At 44.8% G+C, this 27,268-nt stretch overlaps 1 protein-coding gene across 4 annotated transcripts in view; it reads right to left on the bottom strand.

Annotated features, from left to right (window-relative positions):
- Window positions 1-27,268, bottom strand: part of ARHGAP17 (Rho GTPase activating protein 17) — a 131,460-nt gene that overhangs the window by 43,090 nt on the left and 61,102 nt on the right. For all 4 annotated transcript variants that reach the window (XR_010786414.1, XM_066576546.1, XM_066576548.1 and 1 more), the window contains exons 2-4: window positions 20,164-20,203; window positions 1,955-2,059; window positions 495-571 (exon numbers count right to left, since the gene is read on the bottom strand). Coding sequence is in view for 3 of the 4 variants with exons in the window: in XM_066576546.1 (XP_066432643.1) it covers window positions 495-571; window positions 1,955-2,059; window positions 20,164-20,203 (222 nt within the window). In the remaining variant the exon portion in view is untranslated. The remainder of the gene's footprint in view (window positions 1-494; window positions 572-1,954; window positions 2,060-20,163; window positions 20,204-27,268) is intronic.

Here is a 27,268-nt window from a genome sequence, read left to right as displayed (position 1 = left end):
TGGGATTGCATGCTTATGTCTATAGGTAGACAGACATAAGTCACAAAACGCTGACCACCTGGGGAACAAAGGACCTGTATTTTGCCTGACAACAGATAGACTCCCCCATAAACATTTTGGATGCTCATCTGCAGATCATGGAGGACATGCAAAGTGCAAAAAAACTAAAAAAAAAAAAAGTCTGACAAGTCATAGTGACTGGAGGAGGTCCGGGTGCAGAGATCCCCAGTGATCCTTAAAATGTACTGGCAGAAGTGCCTGTTCCAGTATGGCCAAAAAGGCATAGCACGCCACTAAATCCAAGGGACAGAAGTGTTGAGCTAACAGTGCGGGTCGCAGCAGCTGGTACCTTAATGATAGAAACTTCACTGTTAAATGTCATTTTTTTAATACATCAGATACGCTTAAACAAAGAGGTTTCTACCCAGTTTTACCGACAAGAAATTAAAATCTGGGCAACCGTAAAAGGCTGAACTTCAACCTAAGTAACTTACCCTAAAAGGGTCTCATCACTGAGCTGTGCACAACCTTCCAACAAGGACTGAGACACACCCATAAGGGGCAACTTTTTCTGCAAAGGAAACAAAGGGTTAATCTGAGTTCTATAAAAGAATGTAATAAAAAAAAATTCACATCTTAAGTAATATTTGTATAGCTCCAACTTATTCTGCAGCGCTTTCAAGCATGGGATAAATGCAAACAATACAACAATTACAATGCGAGGTACAATTAGTTTTAACCGTTTCCAATCCACTGTCTGATGTCTTCCTACATTCTGATTGAAGCTTCTACAACTCCAATGTCAGAAAACGCCTGACAGGGTATTCTTACCATCTATTGCCAGCCACTTTGCTGTCAGAGCCTCTGGCGCAAACACTGGCTTTAGCCAGCAGATGGCACCATTGTATAACAGCAAAAAAAGTAAGTTTTCTAGGAAACCCCAAATCCAAAGTTTGATTGGAAAGGGTTAAACAATGAACTCTGTACATATGCATGGCAAGAAAAACTGGGATCCACAATTATCATGCATATAGGTCTCTCCTATGAGAACAGGATTAGATACTAGAGGGACTGCTTTCACATAGAGAAGCCTGTGCAGTATTTGTGCTGCAAGACGTGTGAATATGAAGTCCTATATGAGAGACGTATATAAGATCGAGGCATTTCCTATCTTTGTGTTCCCTTAGAACACATTACCCATTGATGGGACCTTTAATGTAACGCATGGGTCTCGCCTTCCGTGCGATGTGCATGTGAGCGTTGTGCGAAACTTGCCACTGAAATCAACAGGAAACACTTCTGATCTTTTATCCCAAGGGAAACTCTAGGGTAAAAAGAAAAAAAAAAACGGAATTTCACAGATACGAGGCGTGATATTGGGCCGAGCTTCTGACATTGCACTTGTCCGTGTGCAAGCAGCCTTAGGACGTGTTTACACGGGTGACTTTCAAGCACGAATTCCGCACATTGCAACACGCACAACACCTACACATGAACAGAACCCATTACTTTCAATGGGTTATTTACGTGAGCGATATTCCGCTCACACCGATTGAAGAATGACAGCAGGTCCAATTTTTGGGGCGATTCCACTGCTAATGCACATCACACTGGCATGTAAATGCTTCCCCCCCCCCCTTATTTTAAGTACTGGAATTGGATACGATTTTTCCATGCACGTGAATAACTCAAGTACAGTGATGCGTTTTTAACACCTAAATGCACCTAAAATGACAGTAATATTGCAGGTTTAATAGTGCATTATAGGCCTGATTGCCTCTGAACTAGATGACACTCGCCTGTGTAAAAACAGCCTTAGTGGACATTGACTCATCTGCTAGAATAAGCCCAGAGTCTGATTGGCCATCAAGACAATCCCACATTTCCCTACATGCTTGTATTGCTAGCTGCAGCCATACATCAGTGTTACATGACTACCAGGTACTGTACTCACATATCTCTTCTCAGGGTCCGTGCCAGGAGGCACCTGCAAGCAGCCAAAAAGTTTCTTGTGGGCATTGTGGCAAACCAACCTCACCGTGTCCAGTCGTCTTTCAATCTATAAATGGCAAGATATAAAAAGTATTGTAATTAGCCGATTTTCTTTTAATATAGAGTAGAGTACTAGGTGTTGTCAGAGGGCCCCTTGTAAACAAAACATTCCCTAAAGGGGTCCCTACAACCCTGCACCCACCCGTTTATCTCTCTTTTAGCCAAAAGAAGCCAAAGTTAAAGTCCAATTAAAAGAAAACAGATCAGACAGCAGACTAAAAATGTCTAAAAAATATACATGTAAGGGGTCGTTAGCACCGATATTAGCGGCGTCCCGCTCTAATAAGACCCATGTGTAGATGGTCTGCCTGCAGAAGTCCATAAGACGTTGGGGAGGTGTTGCTTCCACAATTAGATGTCCTAGATCAATGAAGGCCAACCTTTCAGAGAGCGAGTGCCCAAACTGCAACCCAAAACCCACTTATTTATCGCCAAGTTCCAACAAAGGGACTACTTTTCGGATGCAGAAAAGCTGAAAAATTTGCCACAGAAATTTTCACTGAATACATTCTGCAGCATGTCTGCGACATGTATACATACCCCTGCGTTACCATTGATCCCCCCCCCCACAGCGGTAATCGGGACGCCCCACAGCGGCCCCCAGCGGTAATCGCGACGCCCCACAGAGGCAATCGTGACATCCTACAGCAGCCCCCAGTGGTAATAGTGCCCCCCCTGATACCCAGATACTGGCGTTGATCCCAGGTGCCCACTGACATCAGTGGGCTGCCAGATACCACCTCTCCCTGCTCTCGTGGAACCTAAGAGGAGACATCAGGGGAGGGGAGGGGAGATCCCAGGTGCAAACTGAAGCCACAGTGTGCACGGGATCAGTGCAGGTGAGAATACCGGCAGGGGAGCCGCAGCATCTGCCGGTATTCACCGTGGTTAGCGGAAGATGGCAGCACGTGCCAGCAGGGAGAGCTCTGCGTGGCACAGGTTTGCCACCACTGTCCTAGATGCTACAGAACAGCAGCAACTCCCTACGTCCATGAAGCAAAGCCATTAGCATAGTTCTCTCTAAGCCCAGGCAGGACCCATTATTGCCCAATTTGGTCAAAATTTTCGCTAAAGCCCTGGCCACTAGACTCCCAAGCGGGATATCTTCGTTGATCTATCCAAATTAGAAGATTTATACCAGCATGATCCACGGCTCTTAATATCCGTCAGGTCTATCCCAATCTGTAAATCTCAGTAGATAATCCTGGGGGTTGTATTGGTTTGCTCACTAGATGCAGCTAAGGTGTTTGATGGTGTGGAGTCCGCATAGCACTGGACATTGTAAAAGAGATCGTATATACTGACCCTACTACTGTATTCAACTTAATGTGAAGCGGTCTTCTGAATTTCAGCTGAATAGGAGTACCAGGCAGGGGTGCCCATTACCCCATTGTTATTTGCCTTGGCAAAAGAACCCGTGACGGTACAGATAAGGTCACATATGGATCTCTTGCAGTATCAATGGGGAGCTTTGGTAGACAAAAAAATTAGGTTATATGTGGAGGATATACTTTTATTTCTGGAAAACTCTGGAGGGGTGTTGAGACGGTCATAGATGTCATAACCAACGTTGGGTCTTTCTTAGGACTAACAATAAATTGGGATAAATCTGTAGTTATGCCAGGTGACACGCCGGACCTAAACCTCTTACCAATCAGCTCCTCTCATGGTCTCCACTTTTATATAACTTGGGAGTTTTGGTAACATAGTAACATAGTTCGTAAGGCTGAATGAAGACCATGTCCATCTAGTGCAGCCGGTCTAGCCTCCTGTTTTGTTGATCCAGAGGAAGACAAAAAACCCCAAGGGCAGAAGCCAAGTAACCCTTTTGGGGGAAAAATTCCTTCCCGACTCTTTAATGGCGTCAACCTTTATACAAGATTCTGAAAAACTAAAATATTACTCCACTTCTGTTAGGCTTCCCACAGAAGTGTCAAGTATGGTGTCAATTGCCCTTGGTGGGAGGAGCCAAGTTAATTGGTGTGGATTTTAATTATGACTGCCCACCAAGGACAAGGGGAGGAGATTGGAATAGATAGAATTCTCTCTTCTCCAATCACTATACACTGGCGGACTATTTATAAGGTCAACAAACCGTTTCAGGACTTATATACAAGTGGACTTTTTTTTTACCCCAGATAAAACTGTAAACATTGCATTTACCAAAAGATCAGGGGGAGGTGGGATTGGCGGCTCCCAACCCATATTTATATTATCTAGCAGCTAAGCATTCCATCAAATCAAGGTATGACTTTTAACAAGTCTGTAAAACAATGATTGAGAATAGGAATCCCAATCACAGACAGCTGTTCCGGGGTGTTTGCCCATCAGTGTGCAGTAAGTTTCTGGCTTGGCTGGTGAGTAGAGCTGTGACGCAGGTCAAGATGGGGTGTCCTTACGCACACACTATTTGCTGGACGGTGAGAAAGACGACTGAAGTGGGGGGCTGTACTACCTATAAGCGCATTTAGGAAGGGGGGGGACCCTGTTTGATGGAGCTTAACAGTCTAGAAGGCTTTGATTACTTGAGGGCTGATGTGAGACATTGAGAATCTACTGACTGCAGATGGTTTTAAGACCTTTGAACAACTTAAAACGAAGTTGACACTGCCACATTCACAATTGTATTAATATCTGCAACTTACGCATGTTTTCTGTGCAGAAAGACGATCTAATGTGCAAGCTAAGCAAGAACTACAGGCAAGGCACATACAACCGCTGGCGCGATCTCGACTTTAGAGAATCTCTTCCTGAGCAGAGCTAGTGAGCTGCCCCCATCTATCTTGCAGACGGGTTGAACAAGGGCAGCGGATGGAGCTTTTGCAATACATTCCTAAATCATCTTTAAGTGAGGCGCATCATCTGCCCCATCCTTATATGATCCACAGGGTCTATAGAACAGAAGTGTTGCATAAAATTACACAGAGATTACCCATTATGTCACAGATGTATTCTGCCTTCTGTAGGTCTTGCAGAAGGTGTGGAGACGCCCCAAGTTTAGGCGATTAGGAATGAGGTTTTGAATTAGCCATCAACTGTACAGCAGGTGAGATAGCCAAGTATTATCTTAAGGAAACCACGCTGCGGGTGGCAGAATTTTGGAATAGGGACAACTGGTTATTAACAATGGAAAAAGCTATACATCGCAGAAGAAACGCTGTTCGCAAATCTGAAGATCTGTGGGATGAGGAGATAACTATGCCGGGTTTGGCACCTCTACATTTCATTAGACCTAGAATAGGGCTACACTGCACTCTTGCTCTTCTCATTATCCATCTAGTGCCGAGTTTTGGTGGTCTATCCTGCTGCACCTCCTTGTAATACTCTTATACTAAATGGGAGGTTGTTTTCTGTGGGTGGTGCAGCTGCATGGATAAATGACAAAATATGGATGAAAATACAAACGGCTTATATTTTATGTATGTACACCACGAAAAGGGAGGAGAAAACCAAGTTGTTGTTTTTTTTGGGGGGGGGGGGGTGTCATGTTGGTTTGTAAATAGAAAAACTGCAATTATTTTTTTTTAAATAAAACCCATTTGTATTACAGCAGTTTGGCGAGTACTCCCTGAGCCGCTGTGTGCAGGCAGCGATAAGCTTGTTACGCACCGACCTCTCAAGCTCTAATACTGGCATTCCACATGCAACAACAATGCTGAAGCATCTTTTCTTATACCTACCGTATATACCGGCGTATAAGACGACTTTTGAACCCCGAAAAATCTGCTCTGCAGTCGGGGGTCGTCTTATACGCCGGTAATTCAAAAAAAAAAAAAGTGTAAAAAAAAAAAAAATTCATTACTCACCTGCCCCGGCGTTCTGTCGCGCTCCGGCAGGATGTCGCTTGCTCCGGCAGGCTGTCGCTCGCTCCTCGTCCCCGGCGCAGCATAGCTTTCTGAATGCGGGGCTTGAAATCCCCGCTTCCAGAAAGCTAATACACACGCCGGCAGCCATGACAGCATTGAATGGCTGTGATTGGCTGAAGGCGCACGTGTTAGCAATCACACTATTCAATGATGTCATTGAATAGTGTGATTGGCTGAAGCCACGTGCGCTTTAGCCAATCACAGCCATTCAATGATGTCATGGCTGCCGGCGTGTGTATTAGCTTTCTGGAAGCGGGGATTTCAAGCCCCGCATTCAGAAAGCTATGCTGCGCCGGGGACGAGGAGCGAGCGACAGCCTGCCGGAGCAAGCGACATCCTGCCGGAGTGCGACAGAACACCGGGGCAGGTGAGTAATGAATTTTTTTTTTTTTCTCCACTGAATACCGGCGTATAAGGTGACAGTTGGGGGGTCGTCTTATACGCCCCGTCGCCTTATACGCCGGTATATACGGTACACATTGCGACATCCTTTTGTTATTCCTCCTGGAAATGCATGACATGGCCATTACAATTTTCCTAGCCAAAGGGGTGTGTCTACAGTCTGACACCATCAGCACTTACTTCACAATGTCAGCCTGCCTAAGCAAACCCCCCCTCCCCCAAGCGGAAACACCCAAACGTCTATTTACATAGTAATTTCCAGGAGTAACATAGAAAACAGCGATAGGCCACCTGCACACGGGCGGAAATCCCGCAGGATTTCCGCCACTGAAAGTTTGCATAGGAGTGCATTACAATACGCACTCCTATGCAGACGGCCGCGGTTTGGCCGCGCAAAATCTCGCGCGGCAAACAAACCGCATGTCCTATTTTTGTGCGGGGCTTGCAATCACCCGGCCGCCGGCTCCGGTCTGCGCATGCGCCGGCTGCGCGGCAGCCAGCACATGAAAGAGCCGGGGCCGCCAGGCGCGGGTGAGTACGCGCTCGTCCCTGCAGGCTCTCGGGTCGGGTCCCGCGGCGAGAATTCTCGCTGCCGGATCCGACCGGCTCGTCTGCAGGCGGCCTTAGGCCTCCTTCCCACGAACGGATTTACGCCGCGTAAATCCGCGGCAAAAATCCGCTGCGTTGCCCCCTGCTATTAGGTTCTATTGAACCTAATAGCACAATGCACACGATGCGTAATTCCACCGCGGAATTACGCACCGTGAAATCTCCCGTTCTCACCCGCAGCATGTTCTATTTGCTGCGGGTGTACGCGCTGACGGCTTCCATTGCAGTCAATGGAAGCCGTCCGTTCACGCTATCTCCCGCAGCAACCAGCGGAAGATAGCGTGAAAAAACGCTTCCCCGCCTACCGCCGCGCGTCATATGACGCGGCCGGCGCATCATGTGACGCGGTGGGCATGTCACATGACGCGACGGCGGTGGGCGGGGAAGCGTCTTCATGCGATCTTCCGCTGGTAAGTATGGGGTCTCTGGGGGGCGCCGTGACGGGCTTCACTGCGTAATATTACGCGGCGGAGCCCGTCACGCTCGTGGGAAGGAGGCCTTAGGGTGCCTGCACACGAACGGAATTTCCAGCGTGTTATTTTAGGCACATTATCTGCCCCAGACCGCAGCCAATATACTCCTATGAGGATCTGCAGTTGTCCCCAGACAGACGGATTTGTATCGCGTTTTTTGACGCGCTTGAAAAAATCTGCGACCTGTTCTAATTTGGGTCGGATTCTGCGCGTGAAGCCTCCAATACAAGTGAATGGGTGCGTTTTTTCACGCAGTACATCCGCAGTGCAGCTGCGGATGGAGTCACTGGTTGCTATGACTACAGGAAGTAGGCATGGTAGGAGGCGTCCCAACACAGCACAGAGCTTCACAGGCAAATTTCAGCAGCAGCACTGCCCTTCCAGTCACCTCATCCACCAGCCTGCAGCCACAAGCCACCAGCCTGCAGCCACAAGCCACCAGCCTGCAGCCACCAGGCGTAACGAATAATGATCGACATGGGCAAACTTGTCGCAATGATGCAGGACTTCCCTAGCATATGGGACAGTAACTCCCCAGAGTACCTAGACAAGAATCGAAAGGAACAATCCTGGCTTAAACTCTCCGCTCAGGTTTATGGGGATGCCTGGACGAACGCAATAGAAGCGGAAAAGAACTTGCGTGAGTATTATTCGCTATTGCGTAAAATGTCCCTTTTTTTTGCATTTTAACCCCTTGGTGGCCAAGCAGTTTTACTTTTGTTTTTTTGTGCTTTTTTCCATCCCCACTTTTAACCCCTTAGTGACGGAACTTTTTTGCTTTTTTCCTTTTTTCCCCCTACTCCCTAAAAAAATCGTAGTTCCTTTATTTATCCATCGACGTCGCTGTATAAGGGCTTGTTTTTTTTGCGGGATCAGTTGTATTTTGCAATGGCACTATTTATTGTACCATATAATTTACTGAAAAACCTTTTAAAAATTGTAATCGGAGAGGAGAAAAAAGAATTTCCACCATCTTTTGGTGCGTCCTGTTTCTGCAGCGCGCAAAGAGCAACAAAAACGACCTGATATTTTTATTCTATGGGTCAGTACGATTATTACGTTACCAAACTTATATAGGATTTTTTTTGCTGCAGTACTTGTTTTTTTCTTAAGATATTTAATTTTTTAAAATTATTTTTTGTGTCCATTTTCTGCATGCAATAACTTATTTCTTTGACGTTTCTGTTGGTACCATTTTCGCATACAGTTGACTTTTTGATCGCCTTTTACTACATTTTTTCTCGGAAATAGGGTGACCGAAAAAGTGCATTTCGGGCGTATATTCTTTATTTTTTTTTTACCACATTCACCGTGCAGGGTAAATCATACATTACTTTGATAGATCAGACTTTTACGGATGCAGCGATACCAAAACCGTCACACTGCAGGACGGGCGACTCTCCGCAACGCTGGCAGAAAAGAGCACATGACCGGCTCCATTGCCGGACTTGTGTTCTTTCCTCCAGCTCTGTGGAAAGAAGTCCATCCTGCATTGCGGCCGTCTTGTGCAGGAAGATGGGTGCATCAGCCGCCAGGATGCGCCCAAGTTACTAAGCCCTCCCTGTTTGTCTTTTGTGGGAACAGTTGTATTTTCCACTGGTGCCACTGAAGCGACATTTATTGGGTTAATAGCCTTGTTCAGCAGACACCCGCAATGTGTAGAGGGAGATAGGTAGTATTTCTTGCCAATGCAGGATGTAAGAAAGCAAAATCTGTAGTAATGAATTCCTCTTGTGAATTTTTTTGCAGTGACTGAAATAAAGTCACGCTGGAGAAGCGCCTGAAAAAAGTTACATGGATCAACCAAGCAAAGACATCTGCTCACCGGGTGAAAGCATGTTGCCAGAATAATTTAACGGTGCTCGCACAAGCAAGAGGGACAAAACAGAGTCTGGGTGTTGGTTTTTAAGCTGTTTTCCAAGGAATGGGCAGTTCTCTAGGGGTTGGGTTTTCAATAAGGGGCGGCTGCTGCTTTTTCTGCGCGTTTTTCCCCGGAACACATCCGCGTATATCCGCGCGTGATTTTTCACGCATCCGCACCTATCCGCAAGCACATTTTAGGTACCATATGCGCGTGAAAATCCGCTAGCGGAATCCGGAACGCTCGTGTGCAGGCGGCCTAACTAAAAGTTCTTGAAAAAATGCTTTAACAATATGGTGAATACAATAAGTGAGTAAAACCAAGAGGACATGTCAGGACAGGCGCTGTAAAGACACACCAGCGACCTCACTTGTACTTGGTGGACTTTGCAATCATCTGCAGTCATGCATTACGTTGGGATAGGTGAAGCAAAGTGTATGAGCGAACCCTTATAAAACCGACGGCTGAAGAATGTCCCTTCCTTTTGGAACTTGAAGGCGATTAACAAAAGCAGAAGGAAAAGAAAGACTTGTGCTAGCTTTCCAAGCCGCAGACAGAACATCACATGGCAGGAGAGATCTGCAGCAGAAATCCCACTTAATCCCTTGGAGACGTCAAACAGAACAAAAGCTATGGGAGGAAAATATTTCATATGGATGTTCACTCCGCACATGAACTTGGAGAACCCCAGGGAGCCGTGCGCAGGGGATTCCTTCCACCCTATCAGCTGCTGACATCTGCTGAAGGCCGCAGAACACCATCACCTGGAGACAAGCCGATGGGGATGCTGGAAGTCAAATCTGTTATAAGGCCTCTGCATAAACCATCACAGCCATACTGCCTAGTCCCAGCCATGATACAGATCCCCCAGTTTAATGGGCCTTTAACACTGAGCCATTTGCTACAGTAGAAGAGCGACGATCAACAAGATACGCAGGCCGATTCAGACTATCAGGGGAGAACGGTCCACGCAACGAGCGTTCATCCCTACACTGCAGTCATTGGTTGGCTGCACCTCTTGCCCTTTAAACAAGCCAGTCGATAAAAGAATTTGCTAAAGGGGGCGGAGGACTCTGAAGAACTCAATCATTTTGCAGATTGACGACCAAATATACCAAAACATTCTGCCTGGAATGCCATGTAAGGGTGACTACCCACGAGCGATTTTAACATTAACAAGTCCCATAAACCCCTGGAGAAGAAAAAAAACACTGTAAAAGTCAGTGAAAAAGAACTGTGGTGGGTAGGCACCCTAAAGACGTTTTAGGTTAGGGCTACAAGTTGACTGACATGCAATATGGAGATAGCCATGTCTCACTGCTACATTGCATCTACTGGTTTTCAATGGGGTCACATTGTGATCTAGCGTTACCATTAGGGCTCCTACCCACTAGCGATATATTTCTTTGCGATGAGAGAGCGAGTGAAAACAAATGATTATGAAACCGATGATTTTCAATTGTTTCATACTCACTTCCGATGTTTTCACTAAAGCCTCACAGCACTAAGAAAAATCTGCACCATCGCCGATTGTTTTCAATGGGGCAGGCGGTAGCAGCACCAGCCACATTGAAAACAGTACACCGCACTCCCCTGACATAGCTGTGACATCTCCGCGGGGATGAAGGAATGCCCTGTCACAGCTGTGGCAGAGGTCCGCAATGCTATTCCATTGCTTTCAATGGGTCCTGCACTGCTGCAGCTCCACTGAAAGCAATTGAATGAAGACCACCACCACGGTGATGATTTTCAGGGAAGGGCTTGTATTTCATGCTTGCATTAACTGAATGATAAGCGAATTATCATTCACTGTTTTATTGTGGGCGGTGTTTAACCGAAGAAAAATCGTTCATATTCCAGTGATCCAACGAATTGTTGAACGATAATCGCTTTGTGTAAAAGCCCCTTTTAAGCTCAAAGTAGACGGCTGGGTCGGATTCCAACTACGTAATCTGGCAGCAGAATCCCTCCCTGTGCCCCGACATTGACCCTCGCGTACGGGTCTTAAAGTCCTCCTTCTGCTCAGCGGATGCACTGGCAGGCGCGCCCCCGCACATGCGCAGTGCAGAGTCGTGCTGGTGATGACGCAGATCCGCTGTGACTCACTGCGGGACGGACAGTTTTCATTTCTAGTGATGGAAGCAGTCTGTGCGAGGATCGCACTAGAAGAGGACATGCTGCGATTTTTCCCCCGCAAGCGGAAAATCGCAGTTAATTTCCACTTGTGGGCATGCACAAGCGTTTTCCATAGCATGTCCTATGGGCAGTATTTGCTGCGGGATCCAGAGGAGAATGCTCTCTCCGGATCCCGCAGTGCAAATACGTCCGTGTGCATTGGGTCTTAGACAAGTTATACAACCGAAAGAATGAATGATATTATGAAACTATTTTAGAGCTGCAGTTCTGCCTATAAAACCATCCACAAAGTTGCAAACTTGTCACAAGAGTTGCGGTCACAGGCAACTTCACCGTTGTCTCGGGTAGAAAAGATGCAACTAAAAACCCAACAGGTTTGGATTTCTTGCGACCGTTGAATTGCGGTCACAGGAGAGGTCACTCCTAAGAGACAAGTCACAAGCAGCACTGCGATATTCATGTTGTGCGGCGTGTTACATTGTAGCTCCAGCCTCACACTAATTCCAGCTCTAAATAGTTAACACAAATTAGTTTTAGTCATGTGACTTTTCTGTGACCAAAGTTACAATGTAGCCCCAGCATTACTGCTAGGATACCTGTCACTTTCTGATCATGGAGGTCCAACTGCTAGGACCACAAGTAAGCACTAGAAGAAGCCGAAGCCTTTACACTACTATTCCTGCGGAGAGCGGTTCCCATGGTGGACCCCGCGGGAAAGCAGAGTTGCGTTACTTGCACATTCCCTGGTGGGAGGAATGCTGTGCTGAGAAGATTCTCCAGTAGAACAAAGTCATCTGCAATCTAGCAATTGATAGATTTCCCACCAGCCAGACTCCCACCAATTGACAAGAGACTTACTTTTAGAGGACATGCCTTCCATCGAAATCTAAGGGCATCTACTACGGATAACAGAAGAGCCCCTGCCTGACTCAGTAATGTATGAATGACCTGACTTTAAATGACTGAAACTGGATGTTAACCATCAAAGTAGTTAGTGAAAGAGTTAATCCTTTTCTCCATACTAAGAGTTCTCCACCTGCTCCATCCAGGGATAGTGACTCAGACTTGGCAGGGAGGACCGTGAGACACAAATCCAGCCAAGTGCATTAACCATATGTATGATATAGGGAAGTACACTATAAACAGCATAGCCTTAACCTGGAATAAGCAGCGGCTCCTAGAGATACCAAATCTGCATGTGACATCTTGGAGAGCCCTGGTCCCACCGAAACAGCCGACATTGGAGACAGTCACCAAGCAGATGGAGTAGTAATACACAATGTCAAAAACAGAACTCATAATGGAGAAGTTCTGAAACTCATCTGATCAACTTACTTCTTCAGCTGTCAGAAAACTACAAGTAATGGCAGAACATGCTGGGAATTGTAGTTAGACAGCTGTAGTGCCACAGCTTGCAGACAGCTAGCTTAGATTAACCTGGGATAGTTCTAATCCACTAATCCAGATTTATAGCCTGTATTATACTCCAGAGCTGCACTCACTATTCTGCTGGTGGAGTCGTACATACATTACTTATCCTGTACTGATCCTGAGTTACATCCTGTATTATACTCCAGAGCTGCACTCACTATTCTGCTGGTGGATTCACTGTGTACATACATTACTTATCCTGTACTGATCCCTAATTACATCCTGTATTATACTGCAGAGCTGCACTCACTATTCTGCTGGTGAAGTCACTGTGTACATACATTACTTATCCTGTAGTGATCCTGAGTTACATCCAGTGTTATACTCTAGAGCTGCACTCACTATTCTGCTGGTGGAGTAAAACTTTATGTACATTACTTTGCTACTAAGACAGCATGTAATGTAACTATTTACCCTGTACTGATCCTGAATTGCATCCTGCATTAAACTCCAGTAATGTACACAGTGACTCCATCAGCAGAATAGTGAGTGCAGCTCTGGAGTATAATACAGGATGTAACTCAGGATCAGTACAGGATAAGTAATGTATGTACACAGTGACTCCACCAGCAGAATAGTGAGTGCAGCTCTGGAGTATAATACAGGATGTAACTCAGGATCAGTACAGGATAAGTAATGTATGTACACAGTGACTCCACCAGCAGAATAGTGAGTGCAGCTCTGGAGTATAATACAGGATGTAATAAGGGATCAGTACAGGATAAGTAATGTAATGTATGTACACTGACTCCACCAGCAGAATTAGTGAGTGCAGCTCTGGAGTATAATACAGGATATATCTTAGAATCAGTATGGAAGTAATGTAGTACATTCAAAAAGTTCAACTATTACGTGGTAAAAGCTCTGTAAAAGGTGGTGCGTGGTTTAAGCCTGCAAACCACTGCCAGAAGATGCACATTGTGTACCAGCACGATCACATATCCTTACGATCAGAAAGGTCAAGGAGCACTTCATTTTCATATAGAGCATTTAGAAAGGCAGATCACCCCTAAGTAACGCTGGCTTGTCGCTCAGTGCCTCACGATATTTTGTATTTAGACGCTATGATTCTCAAGCATTTTATAAAGAATTTTACACGATAATCGTCGCTTGTAAATGGCCCTTAACAAAGCTCTACTTTATCACATGTCCGGTTTGTGGAGTCTGTTAGGTTTAATGAAGCAGTCTCCTTGCAAAGTGACAGCTAGTTACGGAAATCTCTTATCTGCTTCTGCAAGGTAACAAGCGGTACCAGGTTCTCAGGCTGGAATGTGCCTCATGTGGGAGCTGCAATCTCCATCCAGCGTGTGAACAATTCTACTAACTCACATCTTACAGAGAAACACAGATCTGAAGGATAAAATACTTCCGATTTATATTCTTGTACATAGGAGCAGCATTATAGTAGTTATATTCTTGTACATAGGGTGCAGTATTATAGTAGTTATATTCTTGTACATAGGGGGCAGTATTATAGTAGTTATATTCTTGTACATAGGGGCAGTATTATAGTAGTTATATTCTTGTACATAAGGGGGGCAGAATTATAGTAGTTATATTCTTGTACATAGGGAGCAGTAGTATAGTAGTTATATTCTTGTACATAGGGGGCAGTATTATAGTAGTTATATTCTTGTACATAGGGGGCAGTATTATAGTAATTATATTCTTGTACATAGGAGCAGCATTATAGTAGTTATATTCTTGTACATAGGGGGGCAGTATTATAGTAGTTATATTCTTGTACATAGGAGCAGTATTATAGTAGTTATATTCTTGTACATAGGAGCAGCATTATAGTAGTTATATTCTTGTACATAGGGGGGCAGTATTATAGTAGTTATATTCTTGTACATAGGGGGCAGTATTATAGTAGTTATATTCTTGTACATAGGAGCAGTATTATAGTAGTTATATTCTTGTACATAGAGGAGAGTATTATAGCAGTTATATTCTTGTACATAGAGGGTAGTATTATAGTAGTTATATTCTTGTACATAGGAGGCAGTATTATAGTAGTTATATTCTTGTACATAGGGAGCAGTATTATAGTAGTTATATTCTTGTACATAGGGGGCAGTATTATAGTAGTTATATTCTTGTACATAGGGGGCAGTATTATAGTAGTTATATTCTTGTACATAGGGGCAGTATTATAGTAGTTATATTCTTGTACATAGGGGTAGTATTATAGTAGTTATATTCTTGTACATAGGAGGCAGTATTATAGTAGCTATATTCTTGTACATAGGAGCAGCATTATAGTAGTTATCTTCTTGTACATAGGAGCAGTATTATAGTAGTTATATTCTTGTACATAGGGGGCAGTATTATAGTAGTTCTATTCTTGTACATAGGGGGCAGTATTATAGTAGTTATATTCTTGTACATAGGGGCAGTATTATAGTAGTTATATTCTTGTACATAGGAGCAGTATTATAGTAGTTATATTCTTGTACATAGGGGGGCAGTATTATAGTAGTTATATTCTTGTACATAGGGGCAGTATTATAGTAGTTATATTCTTGTACATAGGAGGCAGTATTATGGTAGTTATATTCTTGTACATAGGAGCAGTATTAGAGCAGTTATATTCTTGTACATAGGAGCAGTATTATAGTAGTTATATTATTGTACATAAGGGGCAGTATTAGAGCAGTTATATTCTTGTACATAGGAGCAGTATTAGATCAGTTATATTCTTGTACATAGGAGCAGTATTATAGTAGTTATATTCTTGTACATAGGGGGCAGTATTATAGTAGTTATATTCTTGTACATAGGAGACAGTATTATAGTAGTTATATTCTTGTACATAGACAGTATTATAGTAGTTATATTCTTGTACATAGGGGACAGTATTATAGTAGTTATATTCTTGTACATAGGGGGCAGTATTGTAGTAGTTATATTCTTGTACATAGGAGCAGCATTATAGTAGTTATAGTCTTGTACATAGGGGGCAGTATTATAGTAGTTATATTCTTCTACATAGGGGACAGTATTATAGCAGTTATATTCTTGTACATAGAGGGCAGTATTATAGTAGTTATATTCTTGTACATAGGAGCAGTATTATAGTAGTTATATTCTTGTACATAGGAGGCAGTATTATAGTAGTTCTATTCTTGTACATAGGGGGCAGTATTATAGTAGTTATATTCTCATACATAGGGGGCAGTATTATAGTAGTTATAATGTGGAGTTATAAGGAAGAAAATGTAACAGTTTTTAGGTCAACTGTTTAATGGATAATAAAAACCACCGCCTGTTTCTGAGCCATAATTTGTTGAGAATTGTTGGCTCTCCTTATCCCTAAAAGCCTGGTTTAGAAAACGATTTTAATTTAAAAAAAATCTTTTGAGTGATACTCCTTGTGTGCTTGAGCGATCACCTTGCACTGTAAAACAAATGTTGAGCTATCACCTTGTGCTGTGAGCAGGGGATGCATAAGACAAGCGGGTTCGCTTGTCTTCTGCATACAGCAGTTTTGCGCTCTCAGCACCCGGCTGTTGTACAGCTGAGCGCTCCGAGCGGGGTATGGAGAACACAGCCAAACTGCTCTGTTCCTCATACCCCGCCTGTCTTCAGGAAGCGGGATATAGCTGAAACAATATTATCAGCTGTATCCTGCTGTGAAGTCCTGGCAACTGATAGCTGATCTTTCAGCATGCTGAAAGATCAGCAACGGCTTAACGAAAAACTGCACCATGGTCAGTGCAGTTAGACACAATGATTATCGCTCAAAAGACGGCTTTCAGCGATTGCTGAGCAAAAATCATTGTGCCTAAAAGGGTTTTTACTCGTCTTTGTAGATTATACAAGCAAATAATTACAATAGGGTAAATAAAATCTCCATACAAGCTAAAGACAATAGTAGACTTCAGAGGTGACAGAAGTGACATTTAAAATGAGGGAAAAAATTAGTGTTCATATTTTACACTATTTTGTCTCCCAGCTTTCTCTATGTTGGTATCCACTCCCAGCTTTGGAAAGAAGCATTGGAAAATATATACTGTATACACAGTGTTGGGTGACTCTACAATGGCTTCATGAAATCCAGACTAATGAGGTGTGCAGCGGTTAGCACAAAAAATACCAGAAAATTTGAGAAAAAGCAGTGTGTAAACAAAAGCGACACCAGCCAAACTGTGCCGATGATTCAGCCGGGACAGCCCCACACCCTGCCTGCTGCTTGAATTGTAGGAAAGCCAGCCGATTGTTCTTCTCTTCTGCCTGCTCCTGTTTGTCACCAGTCTGGAAATAGTTCAGTGGAAAAACTGCCCAAAAACAACATGAGGATAGAGGCTTGTGCACAAAAACATGGCCAGAGCCCAAACTGCGCTGGACACAGTCAGGTGCAGAGAAGCAGCTTGAGCCTTACAAGTACCAGTTAGGACTCGGCTCTTCATCTCACACAGCATTTTTGCTATAATCTGACTGCTGTGGTTAATAGACCTCCCCGATTCAGACATGACCCCCATCACAAGTGGAGAGCAGGCCGGGTTACTTAGAAAAGTTGTATGTACTGTATTGATGTGGAGTTCTGCATGGCTTTGGAGGGATGGGGGACAACCTCTGCCTGCCATCTTTTGTGAACTTTACTCATATACAGTACCAGTCAAAAGTTTGGACACACCTGTTAGCTCCATGTTTTTTTAACTTTCAACATTGATTCATTTTGAAGATATGAAAGCTATTAAGGAACACATATGGAATTAAGCAGTAAACAAAGAAAAGTGTTACACCTGAATGTGTGTTATATTTTAGATTCTTCAGAGCAGCCCTTTTTTTGCTCTGATGACAGCTTTGCACACACTTCCCTCCATCAGCTTCATGAGGTGGTCACCTGGAATGGTTTTCAGTTAACAAGTATGCCTGGTCAAAAGTTAGTTTGCAGAATTTCTAACTGCTGAGAAGCCTGCCGATCTTAGCAGGACTTCCATGTCCCGTTCTCCTGTCACTGCAGCCATGTCACTCTGGATGGAGGGGTGGCCAAGCATGCCTGGACAGTACTCCATTCACTTCCAGTGGGACCGCTGACTTACCCAAGTAGCGTCCGCTCTGGAATTTCCATCATTCCCCACTAAATGAATGGCCTCCTGACTGCACATGCTCGACCAATGCTCCATTCAGAGTGACATCACTGCAGGTAAGACTCGTGTTAATTTCTAATGAGAACCGTGTCTGCAGTTACCAGCACCGGCCACTACACTGAGGTCAGTGCTGAGACTTCTGCTGCTTCGGCTCTGATCTCTGTATTTGTAGCGCAGATAGCATGTGCCCGCTCAGGTAATCAGTCAGTCATTGTCCCAAATGACAGAGCCGAGAAGATTAATTCTTGATGACCTATCCTGAGGACAGGTCATCTACAGTATTCTCAATAGAAAGCACCATTAAGATAAGGTTAGGTAATCTGGAAAATTTTAATAACTTTGAAGGAATCTTCAAGTGAAATCATGAAAGCCATCCAACACTGAGCGGATGGTTTCTACATGTGTGGTTTCCACCATGAAGCATGGAGAAGGTGTGATGGTGTGGGGGTGCTTGGCTGATGACACTACTGTTGAGTTATTCTTAACTACCATGGCATTCTGCAGAGACTCCCTTCCATCTGGTTTGCTCTTAGTGGGACTAACATTTGTTCTGTAACAGGACAATCCCAAATGGGACTATTTGATCGAGGAGAATGACGGAGGGCTTTCATTCAATCACCAACCTAGATTGAATTGAGATGGTTGGGATTAAGTTGGACTGCAGAGTGAGTGCTCTTTCACACAGGCACTGCGATTTTCGACCTGGTCATGACCACAGCGTGACCGAAAATCACATTAACAAGAGGCAGCCTCCTGTTTATGCGCCCGTACAGACGGCTGAGTGTAGCGTGTCTATGCCACACTCGGAACACCGCCGGGCCAAGGGGGAGAGTTCAGCTCTGCTCAACACCATCTCCGCAATGGGAATGGGCCAGAGCTAGTGTGCAAATCTCTCACCCAGTCCTAAAGCCACCCGCCTATTTGCCAACAGCCGGCAAAAGTCGAAGAAGGGGAGGGAAGGGGAAGGAAGTTATGCAGAGACGCTGCTTAACTCCACCCCCCCCCCCCACCTCTTTTTTTTGGTAGCTCCTACAGGAGTCTATGGGATCAGCCGCCATATTCTGGATGGAAGATAGTTCCAGAATTATCTTTTCGGGCTGTTGTAAAAACTGCTGACCAGAAGGCACACATATGGTTTATCTTTTCCGGTCAGCCATTTTTTTTACGCACAGTAAAAACAGACATCTGATCTAAGGTATTGGAAGTGAATACATCAGATGGGTAGCATATATCATCCGGCGGCGAAAACTTGTGCAATATATGCTTGTGTGAACGTAGCCTGAAGGAGAAGCTGCCAACAAGTGCTAAGGCCTCTAGGAAAGCCTTCAAGACTGTTGGAAATCTATTCTAGGCGACTATCTCATGAAGCTGATTGAGAGAACGTCAAGAGTGCAAAGCTGTCAAAGCAAACGGGGCAACTTTCAAGATTCTAAGAAACAAAGAACATACATTCTGGCTTAATACTTTATTAGGTAATTCCATTTGTTCTTGTCTCGTTTTTATGTCTTCAATATGAATCTACAATGTACAAAATAGAAAAAAACATGCAACACTAAGGAGTCTCCAAACTTTTGGCAGGTGCTGCATCATCAACTGCAATAATAGACATCCCCTACATACTAGCATTACATGCATAATCAGGAGACATGTTAAGTTTTGCCCCAGATCAGCCAGGAACAGGCCTAAAATGACTGATTTTAGTGCAAATTACCCAAAACCCAAACACCCGTGTGTTCTAATTCTCAAAGGCTGTAATCGGACGGGGCAGTTGAAGCAAGATAAAACTGCATAAAAACCTGCAACTGAACAACCACACAATGTTTTGCCGAAGTTTCCAATGCAGCTGCGATAAAAAGCGAAAAAATATGGCAAATCCGTGCATGCTTTTTCAGGTGTTTTTTAATGCAGTTTTAACAGCACCCCAACCACCCCACCTGAACACACGATAAACGGTAATAGATCAAAGACTGTTGGAAAGTGTACCATTACTGAAATCACTAAGACTGAATGGCTGAATTCTGCCCTTGCAAGTCACTGAGCAGCCCTGCAATTAATGACAAATTGTGATCGCTCGTTGCGCAGCACTTTACGGATAGTTCGATTTCTTTGCGGCTGCTTTCATTTATCAGAAGCAAATTAGAGTCTGAAGTCATTGCTGGATAGACAACTCCCTCCCATGTAGATGACGGATCACCAGCTGATGAGTAGTTTGTCGCATGCGATTACAGGTTACTTACACTTAGGAGGTCGTCACTTAACACTTCTGTCTTCTCCGCTCTGAAAGAGAAAAGAAAGAAAACCATCGGTCAGTGAAGCCGAGATATATAGTCAAGTCACTTCCTAACACGACCGGTCAGCCATCGTAAACTCTGCGCTTGTCAAACAGGACGCCATTTTCAATATAAATGTTTACGTGACGAGAACAACAAGCCGTCTCCATGTAGCAATTCCCATAAACACAAGAAAACATTTATAAGTAAACCACCCAGCTCCTCACGAGAAAAGCGGGGCCTTGTATCCAGCGAGCAGCCATTATACGGACAGTATACCTCACACCGCATGAAGGAACCGCGGATATAGCGGCTTTATCCTCACTTCTCCAGACACCCACCTCAGCCTGAGGATATGAGCGGTCTCTATTTTGGCTATGTGCTGTTCATATATCCCACGTACGACCCCATTATTGTCTAGGCGGCTATTCACATGCACGGTTTGTCACGAGAGCCGATGGTCTGTGTGAAAAAAATTAAGGCCTTTTGTATCCACATCCGTCTTCACAGATAACAGATCACAATCTTCAGTGTCCAAGTGGGTCGGAGAAGACACGGATGGCGTTTCTTGGGTGCAGCTCACATACAGCCGCATTACTTTGGCCGAGGTCACAGAGATTGGCTAAACCCAAGTGTAATTCATAGCGGTTATAACAAGGCATCAAACAGCTGATCAGGCGAGCCTTTCAATAACCGCGGCACAGTCATGAGTATAGCCGCTGCTCCTTGTAAGCCTCCATTATAGACTGGAGGCACTCGTTACAAAAACCACATTGCGTAATTGCATCAACAATTGGCTAATATAAAGTCGTTACCAGAATACCCCGTAGAAGAGTGCATAGAATACAGCTGCGACCCAATTTCACAACTCTCCTGATTGTTTTCGATAACATGTAGCAGAAATGCTGCAGACGGATTGCAAAAAATGCACATTTTAGACCTTGTTGCCACAGCAGATCTGACAAGGAATCTGTGCCAATTCTGCATCAAGTCAGCTGTGAAATTTGTGCAAACAATGAAACCCACGTACGGAAAAGACAACGTGACACAACATTCCACATTAGAAGCCTGCACAAGAATTAGTCCCATTTACAATCTGTATCTTAGCCATAGTTGTGTGTAATGGATTGTGAGGGGCTCCTGGTATTGGGCTCGGCAGTCCCCCGGTGATCTGTGATTGTGTTGGAGCACGGAGGTTGCAGAATAGCTCATATAGTGTCCGGGCGCCAACAAACGTTTCAGCAGAAAACTTTAATTAAACAGTTTGTTTATTTTTAGGATTGTCTTGTCCCGACACGACCGTGCACCAGTCAGCTATTCCAGAGGATCCACGTTGGAAATCCAGTACCCGTATATCACGTTTCTCGAAATCCTTATCCGTTAACCAGGATTTCAATCAAAGTCCTCTTTCCCAGTGTGAAAAGTCTCTGAAGACCTTAGCGGTCACCAGTTAGGGCTCCTGCAGACTGGGGGAGCACCATCAGGCCATGATTCACAGCCCGATATCTCCCTCACAATGCATGTGGAAACCCTGGATGAGAGGCAGTTTCATGTGAAAACAGCGACTCATCCCTGCAGGGAATCCCTACTTTCCATGGGGGAGAAGATAGCGATCCTCTGCTCCAGCCGTGACAGCAGCAGCAGGGGATTCTCCTCATCACTGAACATCCTGCTGCTGCCAGTGTTCAGTGATTAAGGAATCCCCTGCCACAGCAGCGACAGGAGATTGTGATGTTCTCACTAGGTTCTCAATAGAGCCAGCGCTGCTGCGGCCGGCCCCATTGGAAACAAGGTGAAACCCTGGATGAAGGAATCCCCTGCTGCAGCTGTCACAGCCACAGCAGGGGATTGCTGCTGCCTCCAGGCCATCTAAATCAATGGGCGATATTTCAGAAAGAAAGATGTTGCAATTTCTTTTTTTCACGCAGCATTGCAGGCATGAAAACCTCGCAAATAACGAAACCATTACAATTAATTGGTTTCATAATCATGCGTTCTCTCTTAAGCAACACAAGAAAACCGCCTGATTTTCTCGCCAGTGTGAAGGAGCCCTAATATAGTCTCTGGCAGCTTCGTATCACTCAAGGATCCGTGTATAAATCTGCATGTAACAGGAGGATTTTGATACGGATATTGGTGTGGATTTACCCCTAAATCTGCAGCGGACTCTGTGGGTTAAGTCAATTATAAATCTCCAGAGCTAATTCCAGTAATACATTATGGAACAGGGATTTATGAGAAAATGTTTTGTTTTTAAAGGACTTCAATAAAGGTCTATTCTTTGTGTTGTGATAGAGGATTTTTTCCTATGAAGCGAAGTGACCTGTCTTAATATTTGCCAAATTTCTCGATGGGCTTATGACAGTAACCAGCAGGTATAGAGCAACCAGCATTTCAGGTTTAGTGGTCCCCGGAATAAGCTGCAGGCCGGCGGAGGCGCTGCAGATAGAGCCGCCTCCCATGCGCCGTCCTGCTCCCTGTACAGGAGGCTCCACCACATTTTGCACACACCGGTATTCGGTTTCTGCAGTTTATGTATAATGTATGAGCCAGGTCACAAAACTTTTCACTCCAGTATAACAGCGAGTCTCTCAGGTGTGACACAGGAGCGGTTCTCATGCCCGGCTCCGGCCTGGATCCCTTCTGCTGTACAACAAAGAGGAAACAATGGAGGAATCTGTGGTATTTACCAGGAGTCTTCTGGGACAAGTCCAGGCCCCATCCTTAGTATACAAGGAGAATGAATGACAAACATTGCATCTCCGGGCTGTAATTACTCCTACAGGAGATTCCTTTGCACAAATTTATAGGAACGTGTTTTTTTTTTATTTGCTGCATTTGAACCTTAGTAGTATTTATTATACAGACGAACACGGCTACCAAAGTGGCTTAAAGGGGTTGTGCCAAGTTATAGGCTATCCACAGTTCGGGTCCAACCACTAGGACCCCCACGGATCCCAAGAACTGCGGTCTGGTCGGTCCCTGAGTGAATGAAGCAGAGTTAGAACATGCGCTAATGCTACATTCACGTGAATGAGAGATGACAGTTTAAGTGCTTCGAAATTTATTCCACTTCTAGAGCTACTTTTCTTGAAGGAAACGTACTAGAATATAAGAAGGTTTACAGTGCACATTAAGATACCAAAGGCTCATAGCACCTTATTACCCGAGATCTAACCCTACGGCCAAAGAATGAAGTGGCTCAACGAGGACCTACCAACTAGTGCTCTACGTCCAGTCACACCAAGACTACCACGAACCTAAGGGTCCTTCTAGATGAGCCATTTAGTCTTTCACACTCGCTGTATATGGACAGTTTAAACCAAACGATACATTAACGAGACAATCATTTTTATGCCTGGCTCACGTTTAGACCAAGCGGTCATTGTTCGCCTGTTTGAACGACAATCGGCAGTGCCATCTAAATGCAACTCAAGCCAAGCTCTCCTGTCCCTCTGGCAACATCACAAATGCTGGTGTTAGAGTTGCCATACCCTTAGGTCGCATGCACAGGGCCACATGTAGCCCTGCATTGGGTAATATGAGGACTATACCATGCTATAGGCGCTTACTCTACACCTTGGTATTCGTGTATCTTGACGCCACCAGAAAGTCCTGGTGGAGTCAAGATTGACAGGGGGTTGATGCCCCCTGTGCCCAATTGGCTGCACAGCAGCCTGGCACATAGGTCCTGGAAGGGCACTACAAGTTACCAGAAAAAAAACATACAGTGGAGGCCTGGTTCCAACGCACAGGCAGAGCTCCCACGGTCTTCCTGTCCACCGAAGCACAACCCGCCTTAGTGTTTTACCACTAAGCCAAAAACCTTCTGAAGCCGATTTTGCTGTGCCGCCGGCGGCGCTCCACAGCAGGCACCCCCACCCCCAACCGATTTAACTTGAAGATACCGGCAGCTGCATAGCGGCGACACACCCAGGGGGAGAGTCGTATCTGGCGGCCGGCCAGTGCAGGAGCACACGCCACTGGACTTCCCCCACCTGATTCGGCTTTCCCGATGCCGGAGCTCAAGGGCACAGAGCAGCAGCTTTCAGTGTGGGAGCGAGGGGACGGCTCTCACAGTCCTGGGCAGCATCTGTCAGCGAGGAAGCGGCGTCCACGGAGTTGACAGTCCCAGCGCTGGAGCGCACACGATGAGCACGGCAGGTGTGAGCGGGGGAGTGGCCGACACGGAGCTGAGAATCCACGGAGTGGAGCAGAGCAGAAGCAGTGAAGCCGGCAGCTGTGAGCGGGGGACCTTAGGGTGAGGGTAATATTTCTTCTTAGGCTTATATTAGATGTTTATGCTGCCGTGTTACACTTTTAACATGGCAGCATTTACAGCTAATAATGTAAGCCCAAGCATAAATGTGCACAGAACGCAGACATCTATCCACACTGTGCTCCTAGGACCTGCCAGCCTTGGCCCAATCGGGAGCTAGGGGTGTTCCTCCTATCAAACCCCTTGCTTCCGGTGGCATCAAGATACACTAATACCCTTTACCTTATGGTGTATATTAAAAATATAAAATAAATCTGGTTATTTGTATAGTGCTAACTTATTCCGCAGCGCTTTCAGGTAATTTTTATTACCCCCCAAGCTGGGTACTCATTTTACCGACCTCAGAAGGACGGAAGGACAAGTCGCCCACGAGCCGGCTACCTGAACCATGAGTGACAGCTTAGGACTGCATCTCTGCAGGGGGAGCATACAGCAGGGGACACAACCAACGCTGTGTGCCGCATACTGGGTTTGTGCAACTTTGCAACAGTCTTGAAAATGGCAGCATAAATGGACATGCTGTGCACTTAAATTTTGCACTTTAACCCCTTTGTCACTAAGGCGCAAACAGGCTTATTCACTGAATAAATTATGACAAAATTCAATTATTTATGTGGTAAAAATAGACCATTAGAATTTTTGCATATTTATTAAAAGCGCCAAAACTGGGAACAATTTAAACATCATTTTTTCCACATTTTCAATTGCACTATATCAGACATGTGCAAACACTGTACAAATATTTGATAAGATATATATTTCCATCTGTACTTTATTCTGGACATGTTTGGTTAAAAGATTTAGGAGACGTAAATTTAACATTTTGAGGAACACTTTGGCCTCATGTCCACGGGGAAAATCAAGCCCGCCGCCGATTCTTCATGCAGAATCCCGCAGTGGGTCCCTTTCCCACGGACATGAGGCTAAAAAGCAAGCATTACTTACCTATCCGGACGCTGCGGATCTGCCCTCTGTCGCGGACGGATCATCTTGCTTCGGCCCGGCGGATGTGCAGGCACGCCGGCAGCGTGCATGCGCCATGAACTCTATTTTTTATTTCTTAGCTACTGCTCCCGCGCTGGAGAGCAGGAATTCAGCTGCGGGTGTGTCGCAGATCCGGACGGCTTCCATAGGCTGCAATAGAAGCCTGTGGGAGCCATCCCCGCGGGAGACCCGCACTAAAATGGAGCATGGTGTGGGTGTTTTCCTGCACACGCAATCCGCGCCTCAAGGGAAAATGACATCCGCATATATTTAATTACCTGCGGGTGTTCAATGCATCCCTATGGGGCCCGGATCACGCATGCGGGACACCCGCTGGCGATCTGTCCCTGTGGACATGAGGCCTTTGTTTCCCTACACACAGCCAAGATTGCAAAGGCTCATGGCTGGTCAGAATGATAGATACCCCCACAAATGACCCCATTTTAAAAAACTGCACCCCTTAAGGACATGGTCTATTTTGGGATTAAGGACGCAACGATTTTTTGGCTGATTTTAAGCTCCATTTTTCAAAAGCCATAACTTTTATATTTTTCTGTCGGCGCGGCCGTATAAGGGCTTGTTTTTTGTGTGGTGATCTGTAGATTTTATCCGTGCCTTTTTTGGGTACATAGACTAGATTGTAAAACTTAAATTTTTTTATGATCGCAGGAAGAGAAAAATCAATTCTGCCATAGATTTTTTTTTTAAGCGTTAATTATGTAGCATAAATGACAATCCATTTTTTTCTGCGGGCCGGCACGATTACAATACCAGAAGTCTTATATTTTATATACTTAATATATACTTTTCTGCAATAAAAACCCTTTTTTGGATTTTTTTTTTTTTAATTGCTGCATTTAAAGTCCTGTAACTTATTTTTCCATGGATGGAGCTCTCTGAGGGCTTATTTTTTGCAAGACAAGCTGTAGATTTTATTGGCACTATTTTGGGGTGCACGGCTTTTTTGATCACTTTTATTGCGTTTTTTGGGAGGCAAAATGCTTAAAATTAGCACTTTGCCACAGTTTAGCGCTTTTTGCCGTGCAGGATAAAAAGCATGTTTAACTTAATGTACGTGTCATTATCAACACAATACCAAATAAGTGTTTTTTTATGCAAATATAAGAAAAAGCCCCCCCAAAAAGTTTATTAATTTTTTTGTACTTTATTTTGATTTTTTTTATCCCATCTGTGTCCCTCTGGGGAACTTACACCATACCAGCTCTGATCAGTATAATAAGGCATTGCAGAACTTCTCTCCCGCAATGCCTTATCACTTGTTAGAGATCATAGGCAATGGCAATACAGGACGCCGGTATCTGGCATCCTGTTGGCATGGCAATCAGCCGGGCTCTCTGCGATTATATCACGAGAGCCCGATAATATCACCGAGGGAGCGCGCTCCCTCTGTGAACCTTACATAGATCGCGGCAGGTAAAGGGTTAATAGCGCGGGGGGGGGGGGGGGGGGGGCATCTCCGATGCATTACCACTGTTGCAGTAGGAGGCCAGCTATTAGTGACAGCCGGCTCCCGCTGCCAGATAGCGCAAGATCTCTTATGATCCCTTGCTATCCCCATGATGTAAGGGCACGTCCAGTTGCGGGAAGTACCCAGCAGCCATGACGTACCCTTATGTCATATGGAGGAAAGGGGTAATGTATTCACCAAGGAAGGGGGGGGGTCATGAGTATTTTGACGCCACAGTTTTATGTCAGGAATTAATGCAGTTTAGAGAAGAAAAAATAAAATTTCATATTTTCGCAAAAATGTAATTTTAGGACATGTTTTTTCCTCTAGTGCACATGGAA

The sequence above is a fragment of the Eleutherodactylus coqui genome, chromosome 8 (assembly GCF_035609145.1).
Source record: "Eleutherodactylus coqui strain aEleCoq1 chromosome 8, aEleCoq1.hap1, whole genome shotgun sequence".
NCBI lineage: Eukaryota > Metazoa > Chordata > Amphibia > Anura > Eleutherodactylidae > Eleutherodactylus > Eleutherodactylus coqui.
This window is presented reverse-complemented; position numbering and strand designations above follow the sequence as displayed.